This window comes from Leiobunum rupestre, chromosome 7, assembly GCF_980474605.1.
Source record: "Leiobunum rupestre chromosome 7, qqLeiRupe1.1.hap1, whole genome shotgun sequence".
Classification (NCBI taxonomy): Eukaryota; Metazoa; Arthropoda; class Arachnida; order Opiliones; family Sclerosomatidae; genus Leiobunum; species Leiobunum rupestre.
In genome coordinates, this window is record NC_143390.1 from 8,775,135 (window position 1) to 8,795,344 (window position 20,210).

The window sequence follows — 20,210 nt, forward strand, 5'->3', positions numbered from 1 at the left end:
CAAATAAACTTGAATATTCCAATACATCTTTTATCGCAACTCCTAGTCTACCTGAGGAAAGTTTTCTTCTCGGTAGATGAATTGGTATAAACGCTGGTTGATACACTGAACAAATTCACCATGTCATTACTGACTCATTAGTTAGAACCCACTGCATACACTACCATAAAATAAGGATCTATAAATAAACCAAGGCTTAGCATACATCCAAAGTAGTAATGTATAAGATTCCCTATTATAATTTATTCTTACCTGTAAAATTGCTAAGAGTGGCTGGCTTATTTTTCTGTTTCGTAAATCATGATTGTGGTTAGGCCTTGGCTCTTACAAAAATTTGACAAAAACATTTTTCGGAAAGCGATAATGAGCTAGAAACTCAAATTTTAATAATTTAAAAGATTCTGACCTACCGTGTTGTATTTATTATTTATCTTATTAAAGTAGGTAAAAAGCGTTTACTTCTCAATTTATTTCCCGAGCTCTTTGCGTACCACAATCCGCCATTATTTTAGCGAGCTTTTCGGCGGCTAGCGACTGCCGTAGACCTCTCGCAAAATAAACAGAACGTATTTCTGTTTAGTTTGCGATCGCGATGTCTCTGACAATCGATTTGGCGTGAAGCTTGCGATTTTCCGAAACCACGCCCCCTTTCTGTTAATTTAGCGAGGAATCGCTATTTTGCGATTCTTAAAAACGTCTCTGCGCCGGGTCCTAAATTAACTGACTGAGAAAGACTCGAAATGTAGAGAACTGCTTTGAAGCAGCGCACAAAATGAAATGAAACTCTGCTAAAAATAATGTCTAGTTTGACCCCCATGGTGGAGGCCCACCCCCTCTAGGACGATATTGCGCTTATCAAAAAAAACGACATTCTTGACAACACGGTAGCTCTCGGACGAACAGGTGCGGGGGCCCCCTTTCTCGATTTGCGTCTTGTGCCGGGGGGGGGGGGGGGGGAAACATTTCGCTCTTTGAACTTGCCACGAGGTGGAGGGGAGCTAAGGTCCGAGGACATTTTTACGTTTTACGATAAAGTGTGCGGCTTATGGAAGCACTTACAAATAAACTCTGAATGTTAACACCGTTTAACCTACCCTTTTAGGGCTGCAGGGGCTTCCCGAGGGGGCTTGTTTCCTAATGTGGAAAGCAAAGACTACCGGCCGTTCAGGAATACAAAAAACTGGTAGTCAACTAGTCATCTTTTCAATGAACCCCAAGTAGGCCTATAGTTCTTAAAATGGAGGCCCCTTAAGTAGGCCCAAAATTTTTCAACGTAGGCACGTGCCTACTTGTGCCTACCGCTGGCGGCGCTACTTCCGGTTATAGGAAGTAATCGGAATAGACCTCAAAGGAGAGTATCTTCGCAGTAAGTTAGGGAACTGCTACATTTTGGTAGTTATTGACAATTCGACCACGTGGGTAGAGGCTTTTCCTATTAAAAAAACTACCACCAAAGTAATAATAATAATAATAATAATAATAATAATAATAATAATAATAATAATAATAATCAGCTAATAATAATGCACCCTATTAGTTAATAAAGTTTTCAGCAGGTCTGGAATCCCTAAGCGTATTGTATCGGATAATGGTAGACAATTTATTAGCTCTCTTATGAAGGAAGTTTGCGATTTATTCGGCATTAAGCAGCGCTTCACATCCTTTTATACCCCACAAAGCAACCAGAGCGAAAGGGCAAACAAAACCTTAGGTATGATGGTCAGATGTTACGTAGAGAACAACCACCAGTATTGAGAATAAGGATTGCAACAAATGCTAATGGCCCATAGATCGAGAAAAAATAATTCCACAGGTTATTCTCCGGCATTTTTAAATTTTGGTAGGGACTTAAGGGAAGCCCCGATTATGAATATAGATAACCAAATTTCAAAAGCTCGCGATCAAGTCGATCCCTTAGGTAAAGCGGAGATCATAGCGAAAGCTATCAAAGCTGCCTAAGCTAGCTTAATCGAGGCGTAAAATAAAAACGCGGCGTTGTATAACTTGAAAAAAAGAGGATTTGAATTCAACGAAGGGGATATCGTGTTGAAGAAAACCCACTTCCAGTCTTCGGCGGGTGATAGATTCGCCAAAGGGTTGGCCCCGGCCCCCGCTTGGGAAGGTCCATTTATAGTCGAGAAAAAGTTGTCTAAATACACGTATGTATTGAGACCCAAAGAGGGAGGACCAAAATCGAAAGGAACATTCAACATAAATAGATAAATAGATAACCCCGAGGATGTACTCATTAGTCCAAACTCTACAATCCCTAGTAAGAAAGTGAAACCGAATATCGAAAGGCCTCCGCCGGACGATAGTTTTCACATGACGTTACGTAAACGAAACTGAATTTTTAAAATTGCTACTTTGTGGACTTTAAGAAAATAAACTTTTCGTATGAGCTGTAGTACTATGGGGTTAGCCTAGTTGCTTAATTCACTCTCATGGGTTCCACGCGTACGTTTTGCACCTCTGTAATTAGGATGTTTTGTAAATAGGTTAATGAGATTAGTATAAAGTGTAAATAGCTTAAAGAATTCTCATAGTTTTGTATTTTTTTAGTTCATATCATATCGAACATTACACTTAATGAATACCACTTGCCTTCGAGGTCGTTCGGCACTTAGAGGGGAGGGATATAACGAATATTTTATTAGAATAGTAGAATAGTAGAATATATTGGAATATTTAAGTTCCCACCAAAATAGGCCAAAATTAGATATATATTTCTGTGAGAATTCTAAGAAACCACTCTGGGGCTTCGGGGAATAGTCGCTGCCTCTGGGTCGCCTGTCGGTATCAAGCGCCCCCTATTTTTTCCAGAATATTTTATCTCGGACAATGGTCATACCCAGAGTTCGGGTCGGGAGCTTTTAGACCTCCCGCCCAATTATCCTGTCACCTTTAATGGCGTGGCTTAGTTGATTTTTACTTTAATTTTGGGGAATTGTGCATGCTTTATTTTTGTCGCGCCGCTTTTCTTATAGTTTTGGAATGCCAGGGACGACTTATTTTAAATCTCTCATACCCGATGCCAGGGCAATAAAAACGAACTCTAGAGATAAGGGATGTCCTTTCGGTGATTGAGAATTTCATTCTCAATCACCGGAAGGACACAAAGCTGTTTGCTTGGCTCCCACTGCTTTCCCCCGTTCCTCCCCCACCCGCGCCCCCATCTCAATCACCAGAATTTCCAATCACCAGAATTTCTAATCACCAGAATTTCTAATCACCAGATTCCCCCGTTCACGGGTTGCTTTCCCCCACCCCCCATTCACTGGATACTTTATCTCTCGTTCACCAGCTCCTTTCCCCCATTGCGTTCACCCCCTTCTAATCACCAGTTGCTTTCCCCCATCCCCATTCTCCAGAATTTGTTTTCCTCGCGCAGATATCTGGAGATTAGATTTTTACCCGTTTGCTTATCGCTTCAGAACTCCTTAATTTCTAATCTCTAGGCAATAATAACAAGTTATTTTCAATTTAATTAATTTCCAATTTTATTTTACTTTTAATTACATGATTGCGTAAAACAGGTTCTAATATTAGACCGACATTATAAATAACGCGTTTAAATCGCATTTTATCAATATAAAAAAAATTAACTCGATCTTCGTAAGGAATATGTACAATTTCATTTAATGGGCTGAAACGAACTACCTTCTGCAAGTGCGGATTGTATAAATAATTTTAATAAAAGTTCTACCTCACCACGTCTGACCGGAATAGATATGAAATCGTCATCCTCCAGTGCCGCTGCCCTTGGTGGTGCCGGGATCTCCCATTCTTGCGAAAGGTACTTTTTTTCCGATGGTGAATTATCCCTCGACGGACAGTGTGGAAAGAATCTAGCATGTTCCCATTCTGGTACGTCTCCTGATTCCCATCCTTCTAATACGCCATGGCACTTGTAACATCGTACTTCATCGCCCCGCTGAATATAGTAGAATCCAGCCTTCGCTAGTTGTTCCTTAGTAACGTGGGGGTTTCTCCAGTGACGAAAAGTTTCAAGTCGATACGCTTCGATGTCCATACTGTAAACTGATAGTTTCTATAAGCTATTGTCAACATTCTTAAGCCTAATTGGTTAAGCCTAAATTTCAATAAATGTTTTTTCTATTTATTTTGGTTAGACTCTAAGACTATTTGACTAGAATCTAAGTCTATTTACTTCAATTTAAACAAGGCCTAATTTCCCTCTACAGTAAAATAATAAAGTCACTTACTTTTACGGAAATCCTTAAGCCTTTGCCAGTAAATAGAGTCGAGAAGGCGGGAACGGAGCGCGAAAATCTACGTGTCTCTTCTCGATGAGGTCCAGGAACTAAAAGAACGCTGAGTCGTATATCTAGAGATCAAATAACACTCGAAACTTCAAGTAAATCCTGATTTCTCATTGGTTGAAACCAATTGATGTCACGGGAGAATGTAAAATGTAACCAAAAATAGAGGTTACTGCTCATCGGTTAGCGATAAAAAATTCGTCACGTGTTAAATTAGGCAGATTAGAATAGCTGAAAATACATTGCGCTTACTTCCCCCCCCCCTAATTTACTTCTGATACAACTTTGATAAAAATTAATCCTGTTTCGGGGGGAACCCCCAGGAGGAAATCTTAGAGACTATTAACTCGGTAGAATACACTATTTTAGCAATTGCAATTGCATATAATCCTTGTTATTGTAATGTTTGATATATACTGAAATGATTATTGTTGGATAGGAAAATAAAAGAATCGTGATAAAAGTTAATTTTTTTATTCCATATTAATAGGTATGGATAGTAGAACCATACTACTATGTATGGAGCTCCTATCATCCCAGTATAGCTGATGTTCTACAAATTGTAGGAACATCCGATTTCCTGCTACATCTTCTCTCTCCTCAATCCTAACAGAACAATACATAAAATTTTAACTTTAGTACAGCATATATAATTCGTGAAATTTAATTTATTACCTTATTCTAAGCTCATATTTTATACTATCATCATTTCGGCTCGTCCATAAAATTCTATTTATAATCTCTTCAATTCTACATGAAGAAAATTAAAATCTTTAATTTTTTTGTCCCAAAAGTTATTTAAATGTTAAAATAATATTTACCGCATTTTGATTTCTTTTTGCATCGGTCCAGATGAGAATAATTTGTTCTAATTGATTTACTCCCTTTTTATACCATTTTCCATCCCCACCATTTCCTAGCCCCTATATCCTATCTCCTTCTTTTCCGTGATGAAATCTAAGTTAGTGATTGAGTGTGGAATCTATTCAGTGTGGGTAAAGTCTGTAAATTTTTCCATTGGTTAAATAGTGTTCGTAGATAATTAATTTCGTGAGACTGGGAATTTCCACCATCTTCCTCTTAGCGTACGTCACGAGAAGATGGTTTAGGTTCGTGCAAAGTCTAACAAATTTACAGATAAGAGTCCGCATTGTAGTACGTTCTTGCATTGGACTGGTTGACTTAACGAAATTCTGGAAAAAATTTTTTATTTTAGAACTTTGTTTACATGTTAGTAGGTACTATCAGATATTCCATTAGATGGTTATCTTGTACATTACTCAATTAAAACAAATTAAAGTAGTTAAGTTTACAGGCATTTAAATGGGGTGAAACGATCTCCTGCAACTTAATTTAATTAAAAGTTCTAACTCACGTATTTGTAGTGTTTAGCAGCAGTATCGTCTGACATACAGTCACAAACGTCTTCTTCAGGTACAGGTGAGATGTATTTGTCAGTGACCGTAGTTGCTTTTGGCGTCGGGGGAATGTCCCATTCTAGCGAAAGGTACTTTTTTTCCGATGGTGAATTATCCCTAGCCGGACAGTTTGGAAAGAATCTAGCGTGTTCAAGTTCTGGTACGTCTCCTGATTCCCATCCTTCTAATACGCCATGGCACTTGTAACATCGTACTTCATCGCCCCGCTGAATATAGTAGAATCCAGCCTTCGCTAGTTGTTCCTTAGTAACGTGCGGATTTTTCCAGTGACGAAACGTTTCAAGTCGATACACTTCAATATCCATAGCTGATCTAGACCAAATACGTTCTATAGTTTCAAATGATACATTCTCTAAGCCTACATTTACCCATAAGTCTACTAAACCTAATTTTATCAATATGGTTAAATTTCTACGCTAAAATTCTCAATATAAACGCTTTTTTCAATATGCAAATTGTTTTAAATATGTCTAAAAATATAGTCTATTTCAAAGAAAAAAATAGTTACTTACTTTATGGGTAGAAATCCTTTGTCGAGCTGTAGAAAAGACAGCGATCCGTCAGCAGGTCTTTACTCGTCAATGCACCGTAGATAAATGACGCATGGAAGATTAATTTATTCCTATCTTGTTGAGAATAATTCATCACGTGATCTAAACTTCAAATAACCCTCAAATTCTATTGGCTGTCTCTCTCTGACAGTTTAAACTGCCTCTAATGATTGACGGCACATATTAACCCACTTGAGTATTTGGAAAAAACCCTTTGCTACTCAAAGGAGAGTTTTGGAAATACCACGTTGACGATATCAAAATCGAGCTCTCACTAGAAAATGTTTTGACGTCACCCAGATGAGATCCTATTGAACGAGATATTTCCGAACTAATAATTATCACGTGATCAAATCTGCAACTAATGATACTCATTGACGTCACATAATTTTACCCACTTGAAAAAAAAAACCCATTGTAGATTCCTCTCGGGAGCTTTTGATGGAATCATATCCTAGAAAACAATACAATTAATAGAAATTTACATTAAATTAGTATACTATTAATACCATTTTGCGAACTACAGTGAAAAAAGTTACAATTTTACGGTAGAAACGTTTTCAATAACTTAATTGTCTAAAATGTATACTCTACAACAAAAACAAAATAGTAAATTACTTTCTACGCTAATCTTGGCCTAAAAAAAAAAGCAAAATACTAAAATTCATTTTTAACTCTAATTCAGATTCCTACCTGGTAAGCCTAAATTTAATATACTAAGTATAATATGCCTTAAAGTTCAAATACTGTCTAATACAATAAATATTCATGAAAAATTCTTACTTTGTATGTACAATGAACGCTCCAAAAGGCTGAAAATGTAACATGGGACAAGACAGAATTTCTACCCAAACCTTTCCGATTGTATCGTCAAATAAAACAAAGATCTCGCTAAGTCAAAGTTCAGCTATCTTATCAATGGTACGAGCGCACGCGCTCGGAAAAATGAACGAGTCACGTGAGAATCGGTACGTCACGAGCCCCTATGCATAAATGTTAGGGCGTCTTACTACCATTAGATCTAATCGCACTAGCACATTCTCGAAAAATAAACCAGTTCTTGGGAATAAGAGACGGTTTTTTTATCAAAGATAAGCCAATTTATAGTTTATTGTATGAAAATATTAATTAATTCGGAAATATATTCGATGCTTACTGTTTTTTTATAATAATACGCTGAAATACATTTTCCAATACGTAAAAAATTAAAGCTAGACCTAAAAAACCTGTAAAGTGTAAATAGTTAAGACTATTTTTTATCAAAGTAAGCCAAGTTTAAAGCTTATTGTCATTGGTTCCATAACAAAAACCACATTGTAACGTGATAATGGCTGCTCACTAATCCCAATTCCATGTGAAACTCTTTCAGTTTCTTTAAGTTCCTTTTGAGTTACAAAATAGGGTTTTAGAAATAGATTTTTCCTATTTCATTAAATATAAGTATTAAAATTTGAATTGCTTCATTAAATTATGCATTTGTACTGTTGTACTGTACTGTACACAATACCTGCATTTGAAATTGTATAACATAAAAACACAGTTTTTTAAAAAAATATATCAAGGTTTTCAATTCAGTTAAAGGTTCCATAACAAAAACCACATTCGGATCAAAATAAATTTATTTATTTATTTTATTTTTATACAGATTTTTTTTCATTTTTTTTGCCTTAATTTCAATTTTGGGAGTCGGTACCCGTTTCACCGAAGATGAAGATGCTTCGTTTTATTCAGCGTAGGGTAAATCGCCGTGTAAAAAAACATCTAGCATTGCATTAACTTTTTCCTCGTCCTCGTCCGAGACCCCTACAATACGTCTCTCGATCTATAAAGTAAAGAAATCAAAATAATAAGCTAAACGATAATCCATACCTTCTATTCACTAGTTCAATTTATCACTGTCTCATATATCCACTATCGTACATACATACATACATACACTAACTTACTAACGCTTTAGTCTCCGCAAGTTTTTATGTTGTATAATCAAAGTTTTGAATTGAATAATAATAATAATAATAATAATAATTAGATCAAAACAAATTTCAAGCTTACGTTAATGTATTCCCTTGAGTGAGGGCCCAATCTTTGAAAAATCTTATCAATGACGACATGGGTAGCTAGATGGACGTCGATGTAACCTTCGTCCTCTTGCAGGTTCAATTCACGTAAATACCAGTTTTTATATTTTCTTAACATTATTTCTAACGTTCTAAACGAAAATTGTTTTTCGGTTGGCATATCAGGCTTAAAAGAAAACCTAAGAACAGCTTTAGTTACACGCATATCCACGTTATTTTCCATAGCTAATATTTAGCCCTTAAACTTGCTCGTAATTACGAAGAATGTAAAAATGTAGATTGCTCGCTCCTATATTTATGCCAAATCAGAAATCACTTGAAATAATAACTTCATTTGGTACTTAAAAACGGTGAGAGGTGGGAGGAGGGGTTTGGTAATTTATAAATTTTTATAATCAAGTGTACCATAGCAAAAGTATATAAATAATACAAGAAGTGTACTAATTAGAATTTTCGCTCGCCAGGTAATTTCGTTTGATTTCCGTTTCGCACGGACGCAGATAACATGGTAACGCGACTACAGCGAACCGATAAAGCTAATTAATAAAATATTGTCAACCATTTGATATTAGAAATGTTAAAATAAAACTTTTACAGATAAATCTAATTTATAAAATATTGCCAATTGAGGGTTTGCAAGTTAGTTTGATTATAGGTTTTGTACCATCGTCTGCTTCGTAAACTTTAGGGATGCGTTGGGAGGGCTCAAATTAAGCTAAGGGGATACACTTCTTGTTTAATTTATATACTTCTAACCATATTAAAGTATCAATTTTAATTAAAGGAATTCAACTTAAGTGTTGTTTTGCTATCTGAAATTCGAAAACAAAGAAGGTAGTACAGGGGTACTTAAGTTGATTTTAATATTTTTTTAGAAATAACTTAAGTATACAGCGAAATAATCATTAGTGGTATCTAATTTTTTTAAGTGCCCCACATACTTCTCATCTCGTATAAAAGGGGGTCATTTTTGTACTATAAAACCATTCCATTCCTGAAATCCGCTACAGGAAAATCTGCAAAGGGATAAAAAACAATATATATAGCTTAAATCAAATAAATAAATAAATAAATATATTCTTTATGGATTATAAGTTCGCGAAAGGTGTGTATTATATTTAATTTCTTACATTTCGTATCATTATTTAATAGTGAAGATAAGTTGATTAAGCTAAGCAATTTACGAGCGACGTCCTAGCGTACTTGTAATTAAGAAAGTAAGTACTTAGTTTTACGATTTTGCTTAAAACTATGATTTTAAATCGATAAAGTGAAACACGTAAAGTGTCCCTGACCAAAATTGTTTCACAAACATCTGTACCGTTTAATAAAATACGAGTATGATGACGATTTCTAGAGCCCTATGTTCAATAATGATTCATTAGGAAAATTTGAATATAGTTTAAATTTTTAATTACTTATTTTTGGGTTGACTACCAATTTGGAGGACTACTCTTTTGATTTTGATATAACTAAATTTGATTGGTTTTCGAAAAGTTTTCTCTTCTACCCCCGCCCCCAGTTTATAATTATGATGTCAGTTGTAAATTGTTTTTTTCGAGTATAAAAAGGGTAAACAGAAAAATTGAGAGATAGTATTAAGAAAACAGCCAATTCGAATTGTTTCGGAATCGGCTCGAGGGACTAAGTACGTAGATATACGTCAATTGCAAATTCTAAACTTTGTATATATATTATATTCAATCATTCATTCTTACTAATTTTATAGTAATGGATCCTATTTCCATAACTTTGGCCTCGGGAAATGAGTACGTCGGTACGACAACCGAATCTATGATTTGCTTTCACTGCGGCGAATGTACGGAAGAATTGGCTGTAAGAGGTGGAGCACTCTTCTTTTGCTGGGGTCGAGAGTGCGCGCATTATCAAATGGGTGTAATTTTTCGACATGGTAATGTCTATACCAAACACATCCCCGGGCATCTTATAAAGGAGTTCCCGCCCCATCTCCGCTGTACGTACTGTGGAAGAAGAGGGTCGAAGAGAAGCCGTCGACAGGAGGAGTGCTCAGCGTTCGATTTCATGGGATGCTGTCATTACCCTAAGCCTCCCAGAGACCGAACTGTAGTTCGTTTTATAAATAAATAAATAAATAAAATTGCGAATAATTTACAAATAAATGTCTATTGACTTTTCTTCATCCTATAATATAAGTTTATTCCTAAATTTTTAAGCTTATTACAATAAGATTTCTTTAAGAGACTGATGGTGCCCCAGCCGTGTACTTAACAAACGGTGTCAATAGTATCGTTGTCTCAATTCAATCTTGGGATTGTCTTACTGAAAAATGGTCCTATGTCATTGACGCTCTGGGGTCACAAACAGGAATACGAATTACTCTACCAACGCCTACTATTGAGCAGTATTCGGATTGCTGTTACAACCATTACTTTCGCGTAACGTCGACAGGCGGATTCTAGCGTACTTGTAATTAAGAAAGTAAGTACTTAGTTTTTACGATTTTGTTTAAAACTATGATTTTAAATCGATAAAGTGAAACACGTAAAGTGTCCCTGACCAAAATTGTTTCGCAAACATCTGTACCGTTTAATAAGATACGAGTATGATAACGATTTCTAGAGCCCTTTAAATTTTTAATTACTTATTTTTGGGTTGACTACCAATTTGGAGGACTACTGTTTTGATTTTGATATAACTAAATTTGATTGGTTTTCGAAAAGTTTTCTCTTCTACCCCCGCCCCCAGTTTATAATTATGATGTCAGTTGTAAATTGTTTTTTTCGAGTATAAAAAGGGTAAACAGAAAAATTGAGAGATAGTATTAAGAAAACAGCCAATTCGTTCGGAATCGGCTCGAGGGACTAAGTACGTAGATATACGTCAATTGTAAATTCTAAACTTTGTATATATATTATATTCAATCATTCATTCTTACTAATTTTATAGTAATGGATCCTATTTCCATAACTTTGGCCTCGGGAAATGAGTACGTCGGTACGACAACCGAATCTATGATTTGCTTTCACTGCGGCGAATGTACGGAAGAATTGGCTGTAAGAGGTGGAGCACTCTTCTTTTGCTGGGGTCGAGAGTGCGCGCATTATCAAATGGGAGTAATTTTTCGACATGGTAATGTCTATACCAAACACATCCCCGGGCATCTTATAAAGGAGTTCCCGCCCCATCTCCGCTGTACGTACTGTGGAAGAAGAGGGTCGAAGAGAAGCCGTCGACAGGAGGAGTGCTCAGCGTTCGATTTCATGGGATGCTGTCATTACCCTAAGCCTCCCAGAGACCGAACTGTAGTTCGTTTTATAAATAAATAAATAAATAAAATTGCGAATAATTTACAAATAAATGTCTATTGACTTTTCTTCATCCTATAATATAAGTTTATTCCTAAATTTTTAAGCTTATTACAATAAGATTTCTTTAAGAGAGAGAGAGAAAAGAATTGCTTAAATTATTAAGTTAGGGTTATAAGTCAACATGATAACTTATATCCTGGGTATAATTTACTAAACTTTGACTTGATAAAGTAGGTAATATATGATTCCATCTAAGTATACAAAAAAAAATGCTTCAATCTTTCAATAACTTTATTTAAATTACATTGATTGTGGAAAGGCTTAATTTAAGTATGCGAAGGATATAATTTACTAAACTTCAATAACTTTTCGAAAACCAATCAAATTTAGTTATATCAAAATCAAAACAGTAGTCCTCCAAATTGGTAGTCAACCCAAAAATAAGTAATTAAAAATTTAAAGGGTTCTAGAAATCGTTATCATACTCGTATCTTATTAAACGGTACAGATGTTTGCGAAACAATTTTGGTCAGGGACACTTTACGTGTTTCACTTTATCGATTTAAAATCATAGTTTTAAGCAAAATCGTAAAAACTAAGTACTTACTTTCTTAATTACAAGTACGCTAGGACGTCGCTCGTAAATTGCTTAGCTTAATCAACTAATCTTCACTATAACAAGATCTGTTTACAAGAATACTTCATAGATTATCTTAAGTAGCGTATCTAAAGAATTTTAAATCGAGTTAAACGCTATAAAAGGAATTTTTTCGTAAAACTTGTCATTTGTGTTTGAAACTTCTTTACTCGTTAGAATATTTTTTTAATATTTGTCTTTAATATTTATCCATAATGGAAATTCCTCAGCAAATTCTGAAATTCGTAAGATTAACGAAATATGCATGCGCACCTACTCGAGAAACACCTGGCTCTGCAGGTCTTGATTTATGTAGTGCATATAACTATGTTGTAGCCCCCATGGCAAGAGAGCTAATAAATACTGATTTAAGTGTAGTTATACCTGATTTCTGCTACGGCCGTATTGGTAATATTATATATATATATATATATTTATTTAACGAATACCATGTTTTATTTTTATTTATTTATTTCTAGCCCCTCGTTCGGGTCTTTCCGTAAAACATGGTATTGATGTTTTAGCAGGTGTGATAGATAAAGATTACACTGGTACAATAGGGGTTGTCTTGATTAATCACGGGAAAAACGCATTTAAAATTTTCAGAGGCGATCGAATAGCTCAACTTATCTGCGAATGTATTTCGATGCCAGTTCCTATGGAATGCCTTGTGAGTTAAATTGATATGTTCCACCCTCCAAAATTATTATTATTATTTCAATTTTCCTGTTTTGGTTTGTATTAGCAAATTGAAGAAGATACAGAAAGAGGTTCGAGAGGCTTCGGTTCTACAGATATTTGAAATAAATATTTAATGTGTGTTTTTTTTCATCCATATTCCTAATAATAATAAAACATGAAAATGGTTCGTATTTTTGTTTATTGTTTAGAAAATTACAGTATGTCTCCCAACAGTAATTGTAAATGTTTTATATCGTTCAAACAATAATTCATTAGAGAATATATTTCAAAGGGGCAATTCCCACAGAATTTTTCTAAAAAGAGGTTTTCCAAAGGCTTAGAATAGTCGTTTGAGAGACGGAATCCACTGTATAGTTCTAAAAAGCCACAGGGATTCTCTCTCCTCTCCAAAGGTTTGAAAACACTATAGAAAGTTCTGAATTTTTGTTCGAGAACTTCATACATTGTGGTGATGGATGATTGATTTTGCCGAAGTACGGAAAGTTGCTCATCAATTCTGGGTTTACACTGATCGAACGCAATTACCTGGGGTACGCTAAGCGTCAAACTCCCAGTTAAACACATTTCATCTAGCAAATACTTTTGACTAAATGGTTGCAGAATCCAATTAAACTCTCCGCCTGTTGACGTTACGCGAAAGTAATGGTTGTAACAGCAATCCGAATACTGCTCAATAGTAGGCGTTGGTAGAGTAATTCGTATTCCTGTTTGTGACCCCAGAGCGTCAATGACATAGGACCATTTTTCAGTAAGACAATCCCAAGATTGAATTGAGACAACGATACTATTGACACCGTTTGTTAAGTACACGGCTGGGGCACCATCAAAAATTGAAGCTGTAACTCCAAAACCAGAGTGTGACTTCAGAGTAAGACATACTTTTTTAAAAATAAAAAATCATTAAATAATGATACGAAATGTAAGAAATTAAATATAATACACACCTTTCGCGAACTTATAATCCATAAAGAATATATTTATTTATTTATTTATTTGATTTAAGCTATATATATTGTTTTTTATCCCTTTGCAGATTTTCCTGTAGCGGATTTCAGGAATGGAATGGTTTTATAGTACAAAAATGACCCCCTTTTATACGAGATGAGAAGTATGTGGGGCACTTAAAAAAATTAGATACCACTAATGATTATTTCGCTGTATACTTAAGTTATTTCTAAAAAAATATTAAAATCAACTTAAGTACCCCTGTACTACCTTCTTTGTTTTCGAATTTCAGATAGCAAAACAACACTTAAGTTGAATTCCTTTAATTAAAATTGATACTTTAATATGGTTAGAAGTATATAAATTAAACAAGAAGTGTATCCCCTTAGCTTAATTTGAGCCCTCCCAACGCATCCCTAAAGTTTACGAAGCAGACGATGGTACAAAACCTATAATCAAACTAACTTGCAAACCCTCAATTGGCAATATTTTATAAATTAGATTTATCTGTAAAAGTTTTATTTTAACATTTCTAATATCAAATGGTTGACAATATTTTATTAATTAGTTTTATCGGTTCGCTGTAGTCGCGTTACCATGTTATCTGCGTCCGTGCGAAACGGAAATCAAATGAAATTACCTGGCGAGCGAAAATAATAATTAGTGCACTTCTTGTATTATTTATATACTTTTGCTATGGTACATTTGATTATAAAAATTTATAAATTACCAAACCCCTCCTCCCACCTCTCACCGTTTTTAAGTACCAAATGAAGTTATTATTTCAAGTGATTTCTGATTTGGCATAAATATAGGAGCGAGCAATCTACATTTTTACATTCTTCGTAATTACGAGCAAGTTTAAGGGCTAAATATTAGCTATGGAAAATAACGTGGATATGCGTGTAACTAAAGCTGTTCTTAGGTTTTCTTTTAAGCCTGATATGCCAACCGAAAAACAATTTTCGTTTAGAACGTTAGAAATAATGTTAAGAAAATATAAAAACTGGTATTTACGTGAATTGAACCTGCAAGAGGACGAAGGTTACATCGACGTCCATCTAGCTACCCATGTCGTCATTGATAAGATTTTTCAAAGATTGGGCCCTCACTCAAGGGAATACATTAACGTAAGCTTGAAATTTGTTTTGATCTAATTATTATTATTATTATTATTATTATTCAATTCAAAACTTTGATTATACAACATAAAAACTTGCGGAGACTAAAGCGTTAGTAAGTTAGTGTATGTATGTATGTATGTACGATAGTGGATATATGAGACAGTGATAAATTGAACTAGTGAATAGAAGGTATGGATTATCGTTTAGCTTATTATTTTGATTTCTTTACTTTATAGATCGAGAGACGTATTGTAGGGGTCTCGGACGAGGACGAGGAAAAAGTTAATGCAATGCTAGATGTTTTTTTACACGGCGATTTACCCTACGCTGAATAAAACGAAGCATCTTCATCTTCGGTGAAACGGGTACCGACTCCCAAAATTGAAATTAAGGCAAAAAAAATGAAAAAAAATCTGTATAAAAATAAAATAAATAAATAAATTTATTTTGATCCGAATGTGGTTTTTGTTATGGAACCTTTAACTGAATTGAAAACCTTGATATATTTTTTTAAAAAACTGTGTTTTTATGTTATACAATTTCAAATGCAGGTATTGTGTACAGTACAGTACAACAGTACAAATGCATAATTTAATGAAGCAATTCTAATTTTAATACTTATATTTAATGAAATAGGAAAAATCTATTTCTAAAACCCTATTTTGTAACTCAAAAGGAACTTAAAGAAACTGAAAGAGTTTCACATGGAATTGGGATTAGTGAGCAGCCATTATCACGTTACAATGTGGTTTTTGTTATGGAACCAATGACAATAAGCTTTAAACTTGGCTTACTTTGATAAAAAATAGTCTTAACTATTTACACTTTACAGGTTTTTTAGGTCTAGCTTTAATTTTTTACGTATTGGAAAATGTATTTCAGCGTATTATTATAAAAAAACAGTAAGCATCGAATATATTTCCGAATTAATTAATATTTTCATACAATAAACTATAAATTGGCTTATCTTTGATAAAAAAACCGTCTCTTATTCCCAAGAACTGGTTTATTTTTCGAGAATGTGCTAGTGCGATTAGATCTAATGGTAGTAAGACGCCCTAACATTTATGCATAGGGGCTCGTGACGTACCGATTCTCACGTGACTCGTTCATTTTTCCGAGCGCGTGCGCTCGTACCATTGATAAGATAGCTGAACTTTGACTTAGCGAGATCTTTGTTTTATTTGACGATACAATCGGAAAGGTTTGGGTAGAAATTCTGTCTTGTCCCATGTTACATTTTCAGCCTTTTGGAGCGTTCATTGTACATACAAAGTAAGAATTTTTCATGAATATTTATTGTATTAGACAGTATTTGAACTTTAAGGCATATTATACTTAGTATATTAAATTTAGGCTTACCAGGTAGGAATCTGAATTAGAGTTAAAAATGAATTTTAGTATTTTGCTTTTTTTTTTAGGCCAAGATTAGCGTAGAAAGTAATTTACTATTTTGTTTTTGTTGTAGAGTATACATTTTAGACAATTAAGTTATTGAAAACGTTTCTACCGTAAAATTGTAACTTTTTTCACTGTAGTTCGCAAAATGGTATTAATAGTATACTAATTTAATGTAAATTTCTATTAATTGTATTGTTTTCTAGGATATGATTCCATCAAAAGCTCCCGAGAGGAATCTACAATGGGTTTTTTTTTTCAAGTGGGTAAAATTATGTGACGTCAATGAGTATCATTAGTTGCAGATTTGATCACGTGATAATTATTAGTTCGGAAATATCTCGTTCAATAGGATCTCATCTGGGTGACGTCAAAACATTTTCTAGTGAGAGCTCGATTTTGATATCGTCAACGTGGTATTTCCAAAACTCTCCTTTGAGTAGCAAAGGGTTTTTTCCAAATACTCAAGTGGGTTAATATGTGCCGTCAATCATTAGAGGCAGTTTAAACTGTCAGAGAGAGACAGCCAATAGAATTTGAGGGTTATTTGAAGTTTAGATCACGTGATGAATTATTCTCAACAAGATAGGAATAAATTAATCTTCCATGCGTCATTTATCTACGGTGCATTGACGAGTAAAGACCTGCTGACGGATCGCTGTCTTTTCTACAGCTCGACAAAGGATTTCTACCCATAAAGTAAGTAACTATTTTTTTCTTTGAAATAGACTATATTTTTAGACATATTTAAAACAATTTGCATATTGAAAAAAGCGTTTATATTGAGAATTTTAGCGTAGAAATTTAACCATATTGATAAAATTAGGTTTAGTAGACTTATGGGTAAATGTAGGCTTAGAGAATGTATCATTTGAAACTATAGAACGTATTTGGTCTAGATCAGCTATGGATATTGAAGTGTATCGACTTGAAACGTTTCGTCACTGGAAAAATCCGCACGTTACTAAGGAACAACTAGCGAAGGCTGGATTCTACTATATTCAGCGGGGCGATGAAGTACGATGTTACAAGTGCCATGGCGTATTAGAAGGATGGGAATCAGGAGACGTACCAGAACTTGAACACGCTAGATTCTTTCCAAACTGTCCGGCTAGGGATAATTCACCATCGGAAAAAAAGTACCTTTCGCTAGAATGGGACATTCCCCCGACGCCAAAAGCAACTACGGTCACTGACAAATACATCTCACCTGTACCTGAAGAAGACGTTTGTGACTGTATGTCAGACGATACTGCTGCTAAACACTACAAATACGTGAGTTAGAACTTTTAATTAAATTAAGTTGCAGGAGATCGTTTCACCCCATTTAAATGCCTGTAAACTTAACTACTTTAATTTGTTTTAATTGAGTAATGTACAAGATAACCATCTAATGGAATATCTGATAGTACCTACTAACATGTAAACAAAGTTCTAAAATAAAAAATTAAATGTAAATAACTTGTTTTTATTACCTAGAGATTAGAAATTATGGAGTTCGGAAGCGATAAGCAAACGGGTAAAAATCTAATCTCCAGATATCTGCACGAGCAAAAACTAATTTTGGAGAATGGGGATGGGGGGAAAGCAGCTGGTGAACGGGAGAGATAATCTAGTGATTATAAATTCTGGTGATTAAGGGAGGAACGCAATGGGGGAAAGGAGCGGGTGATCGAGAGAGAGAGATAAAGTATCCAGTGAATGGGGATAGCAATGGGGAAAAGGAGCTGGTGAACGAGAGATAAAGTATCCAGTGAATGGGGATGGGGGAAAGCAGGGATGTACCCAAAAATGGACCAAAATGGACCAAATGTACCCCAAAAACGACCAAAGTCACCATTTTCGGCCCTATGTACCCCATTTCGGACCAAATGTACCCCAAACTGGACCTTTTAGCTTTATTGTAATGTTAAACTCCCATAGAGATTCCCCTAAAAAGAATAATAAACTGGCTGTCCAATTTTGGGTACATTAATTATTTCGGAGAGATAAAACTGCTGCGGCAATCTGATGATTAGAAATTCTGGTGATTAGAAATTCTGGTGATTGGAAATTCTGGTGATCAAGGGAGGAGAGGCGCGGGTGGGGGAGGAACGGGATAGGCGCGGGTGAACGGCGGGAGCCAAGCTCTTTGTGTCTATCCGGTGATTGAGAATGAAATTCTCAATCACCGGATAGACACCCCCCTCTCTAACTCTTTAGAAGTTTGTGGGAAACCTAATGTTTCGAACTTCCAATTAATCTTAACTTTTGAGGGACATTGAAAACCCGTGAGCTTTTGAAAAATATTTATCACGTTGAAATTTGACATATCACCAAGGAGGGGCATTTAGACCCAGGATGTAGTTCCTTCGTTGGATTGGATCCTTTTCGAAATTATGGGACGGCGTTAGAAAACCACCCTCCAACGTGTCCGGTCTATATACCGAGGGCCTGGAAAATGAAGTAGAAGAGAACTGTTCTCCAAAAAAAAAGACGGGAGCAACTTCTCCACCCAGTTCATGGGACCATGGCACCCTAATATAAAAAGAGAGACATAGTCTCCACTCTCGGTTTTAAGTGAGTTCCTGCCAACCGTGAATCGGTAAATTGTGCCTTGGATGTGCTCACCGACAGCAAACAAGTCAACGTATAGTTGAGTATGAAACCAAGATCGATATAACTCTAGTAGAACCATGGTTCGCCACTGACCCCAATCGTATTAAAATCCCTGGCATCCATCCAATGTTTAGTAGTAGTTTTGTAGGATTTAATTAGTTAGTGTAGGGAGCTGTTGGCTCGATCGCGTGGCATGCAGGGCTTGCCACCACCCTCCTACGCATTGTAAACCGGCCACCTGAATTACTGGCTTCAAAAGTCGCTTGATGATTTAGGCCTAAGGTGGTGCCTTGGTTATTATAGCCTAGCTGATTACAAATATTTTTTTAATTAATTAGTAGTTGTGCATACTGCATGTTTCATTTTCGGGGAAATGTACGCGTAAAATTTAACATTAGTAAAATTATAGTATAACCAAATTTAAAACTCTTAATAATGATTGATAAATAATAATAAATCCATTTTAATTAAAGTAACTCTAGATATGACCAAATTATTTCGCTCTAAACCCTGTCCCTAGTTTTCGGCCTTGTAGTAATAATGTCATGTTAACGCTTGGCATTGTTATTTGAGAAAACTACTATCTTTTACAAAATATCAGCAATTTCGGCTAACTAATTTTTTGCTCGATTTTCGAACTGGTATTTTTTTTCGGGCTCGTTTTGGGCTTTTGTTTTTAGCTACCTTATTTCGAAAACCATACAACTCGAAAAATTTGCTTTGTCAAAAATTAATTTAAATTCACGTGTTCGCGTAATGAAAGTAGTTGGTGTAATTCAATTTAAAATATGTAATATTCATTGTATGAGTTGTTAATTTAGCGTAGTTTTGTTGCGTTAAAAATCCCACCTGATATTGGGAAACACCTCCAGACTAACCACACGACCAAACCACGAACGGATTGGAGATTCGGAATCGGGTTCGCATTAGGAAGAGCAACCCCTCACTATATAGGAAGCTGGACCTTCCTTGCACTGAATCGACTGTATTTAAGAAATGTTCAATTATCCTTTAAAATTTAATGTACACAAATTAAATTCCACGCGTATTCTTTCGCGTTGTGTACTGTTGATTAAAAAGGTGTAGAGCACTAACAAGGAGAGTACCCGAGGTGTTTATTGCCGATTTTGTTCAAAGTCGGGCGTAATGTAGACCTATATGAGAT

General features: G+C 35.2%; 2 protein-coding genes across 6 annotated transcripts; one reads left to right on the forward strand and one right to left on the reverse strand.

Moving 5' to 3' along the window:
* Positions 1–3,527: 3,527 nt before the first annotated feature.
* LOC149934355 (baculoviral IAP repeat-containing protein 1f-like) lies at positions 3,528–7,361 on the reverse strand. 4 transcript variants are annotated; one of them, XM_090181179.1, is made up of 6 exons: positions 6,235–7,361; positions 5,659–6,034; positions 5,105–5,476; positions 4,959–5,033; positions 4,227–4,889; positions 3,528–4,041 (listed from the first exon to the last, which is right to left on the reverse strand). In XM_090181179.1, exons 2-3 carry the CDS (start codon positions 6,025–6,027, stop codon positions 5,270–5,272), a joined length of 576 nt encoding a protein of 191 aa, XP_090037305.1. In that variant the 5' UTR covers positions 6,028–6,034; positions 6,235–7,361; the 3' UTR covers positions 3,528–4,041; positions 4,227–4,889; positions 4,959–5,033; positions 5,105–5,269. The 4 variants fall into 3 exon arrangements, with proteins under 4 accessions (XP_090037305.1, XP_090037307.1, XP_090037306.1 ...); XM_090181180.1 differs by having other exon boundaries at positions 4,959–5,476; positions 5,659–6,029; XM_090181178.1 differs by having other exon boundaries at positions 4,959–5,476.
* Positions 7,362–16,019: 8,658 nt separating this feature from the next.
* LOC149934356 (death-associated inhibitor of apoptosis 2-like) lies at positions 16,020–17,829 on the forward strand. Of its 2 annotated transcripts, none has more exons than XM_090181661.1 (2): positions 16,020–17,146; positions 17,347–17,829. In XM_090181661.1, exon 2 carries the CDS (start codon positions 17,354–17,356, stop codon positions 17,729–17,731), a length of 378 nt encoding a protein of 125 aa, XP_090037787.1. In that variant the 5' UTR covers positions 16,020–17,146; positions 17,347–17,353; the 3' UTR covers positions 17,732–17,829. The 2 variants fall into 2 exon arrangements, with proteins under 2 accessions (XP_090037787.1, XP_090037788.1); XM_090181662.1 differs by having other exon boundaries at positions 17,352–17,829.
* Positions 17,830–20,210: the final 2,381 nt, after the last annotated feature.

Bases quoted from the DNA above. Each gene is read 5' to 3' on its own strand.
- LOC149934355 (XM_090181180.1), bottom strand. From the start codon at position 6,027: ATGGATATTGAAGTGTATCGACTTGAAACGTTTCGTCACTGGAAAAAT. The intron at 5,477-5,658 runs GTGAGTTAGAAC...AATTTTTTCCAG, and splicing joins CTGCTAAACACTACAAATAC to AATTTCGTTAAGTCAACCAG.
- LOC149934356 (XM_090181661.1), top strand. From the start codon at position 17,354: ATGGATATTGAAGTGTATCGACTTGAAACGTTTCGTCACTGGAAAAAT.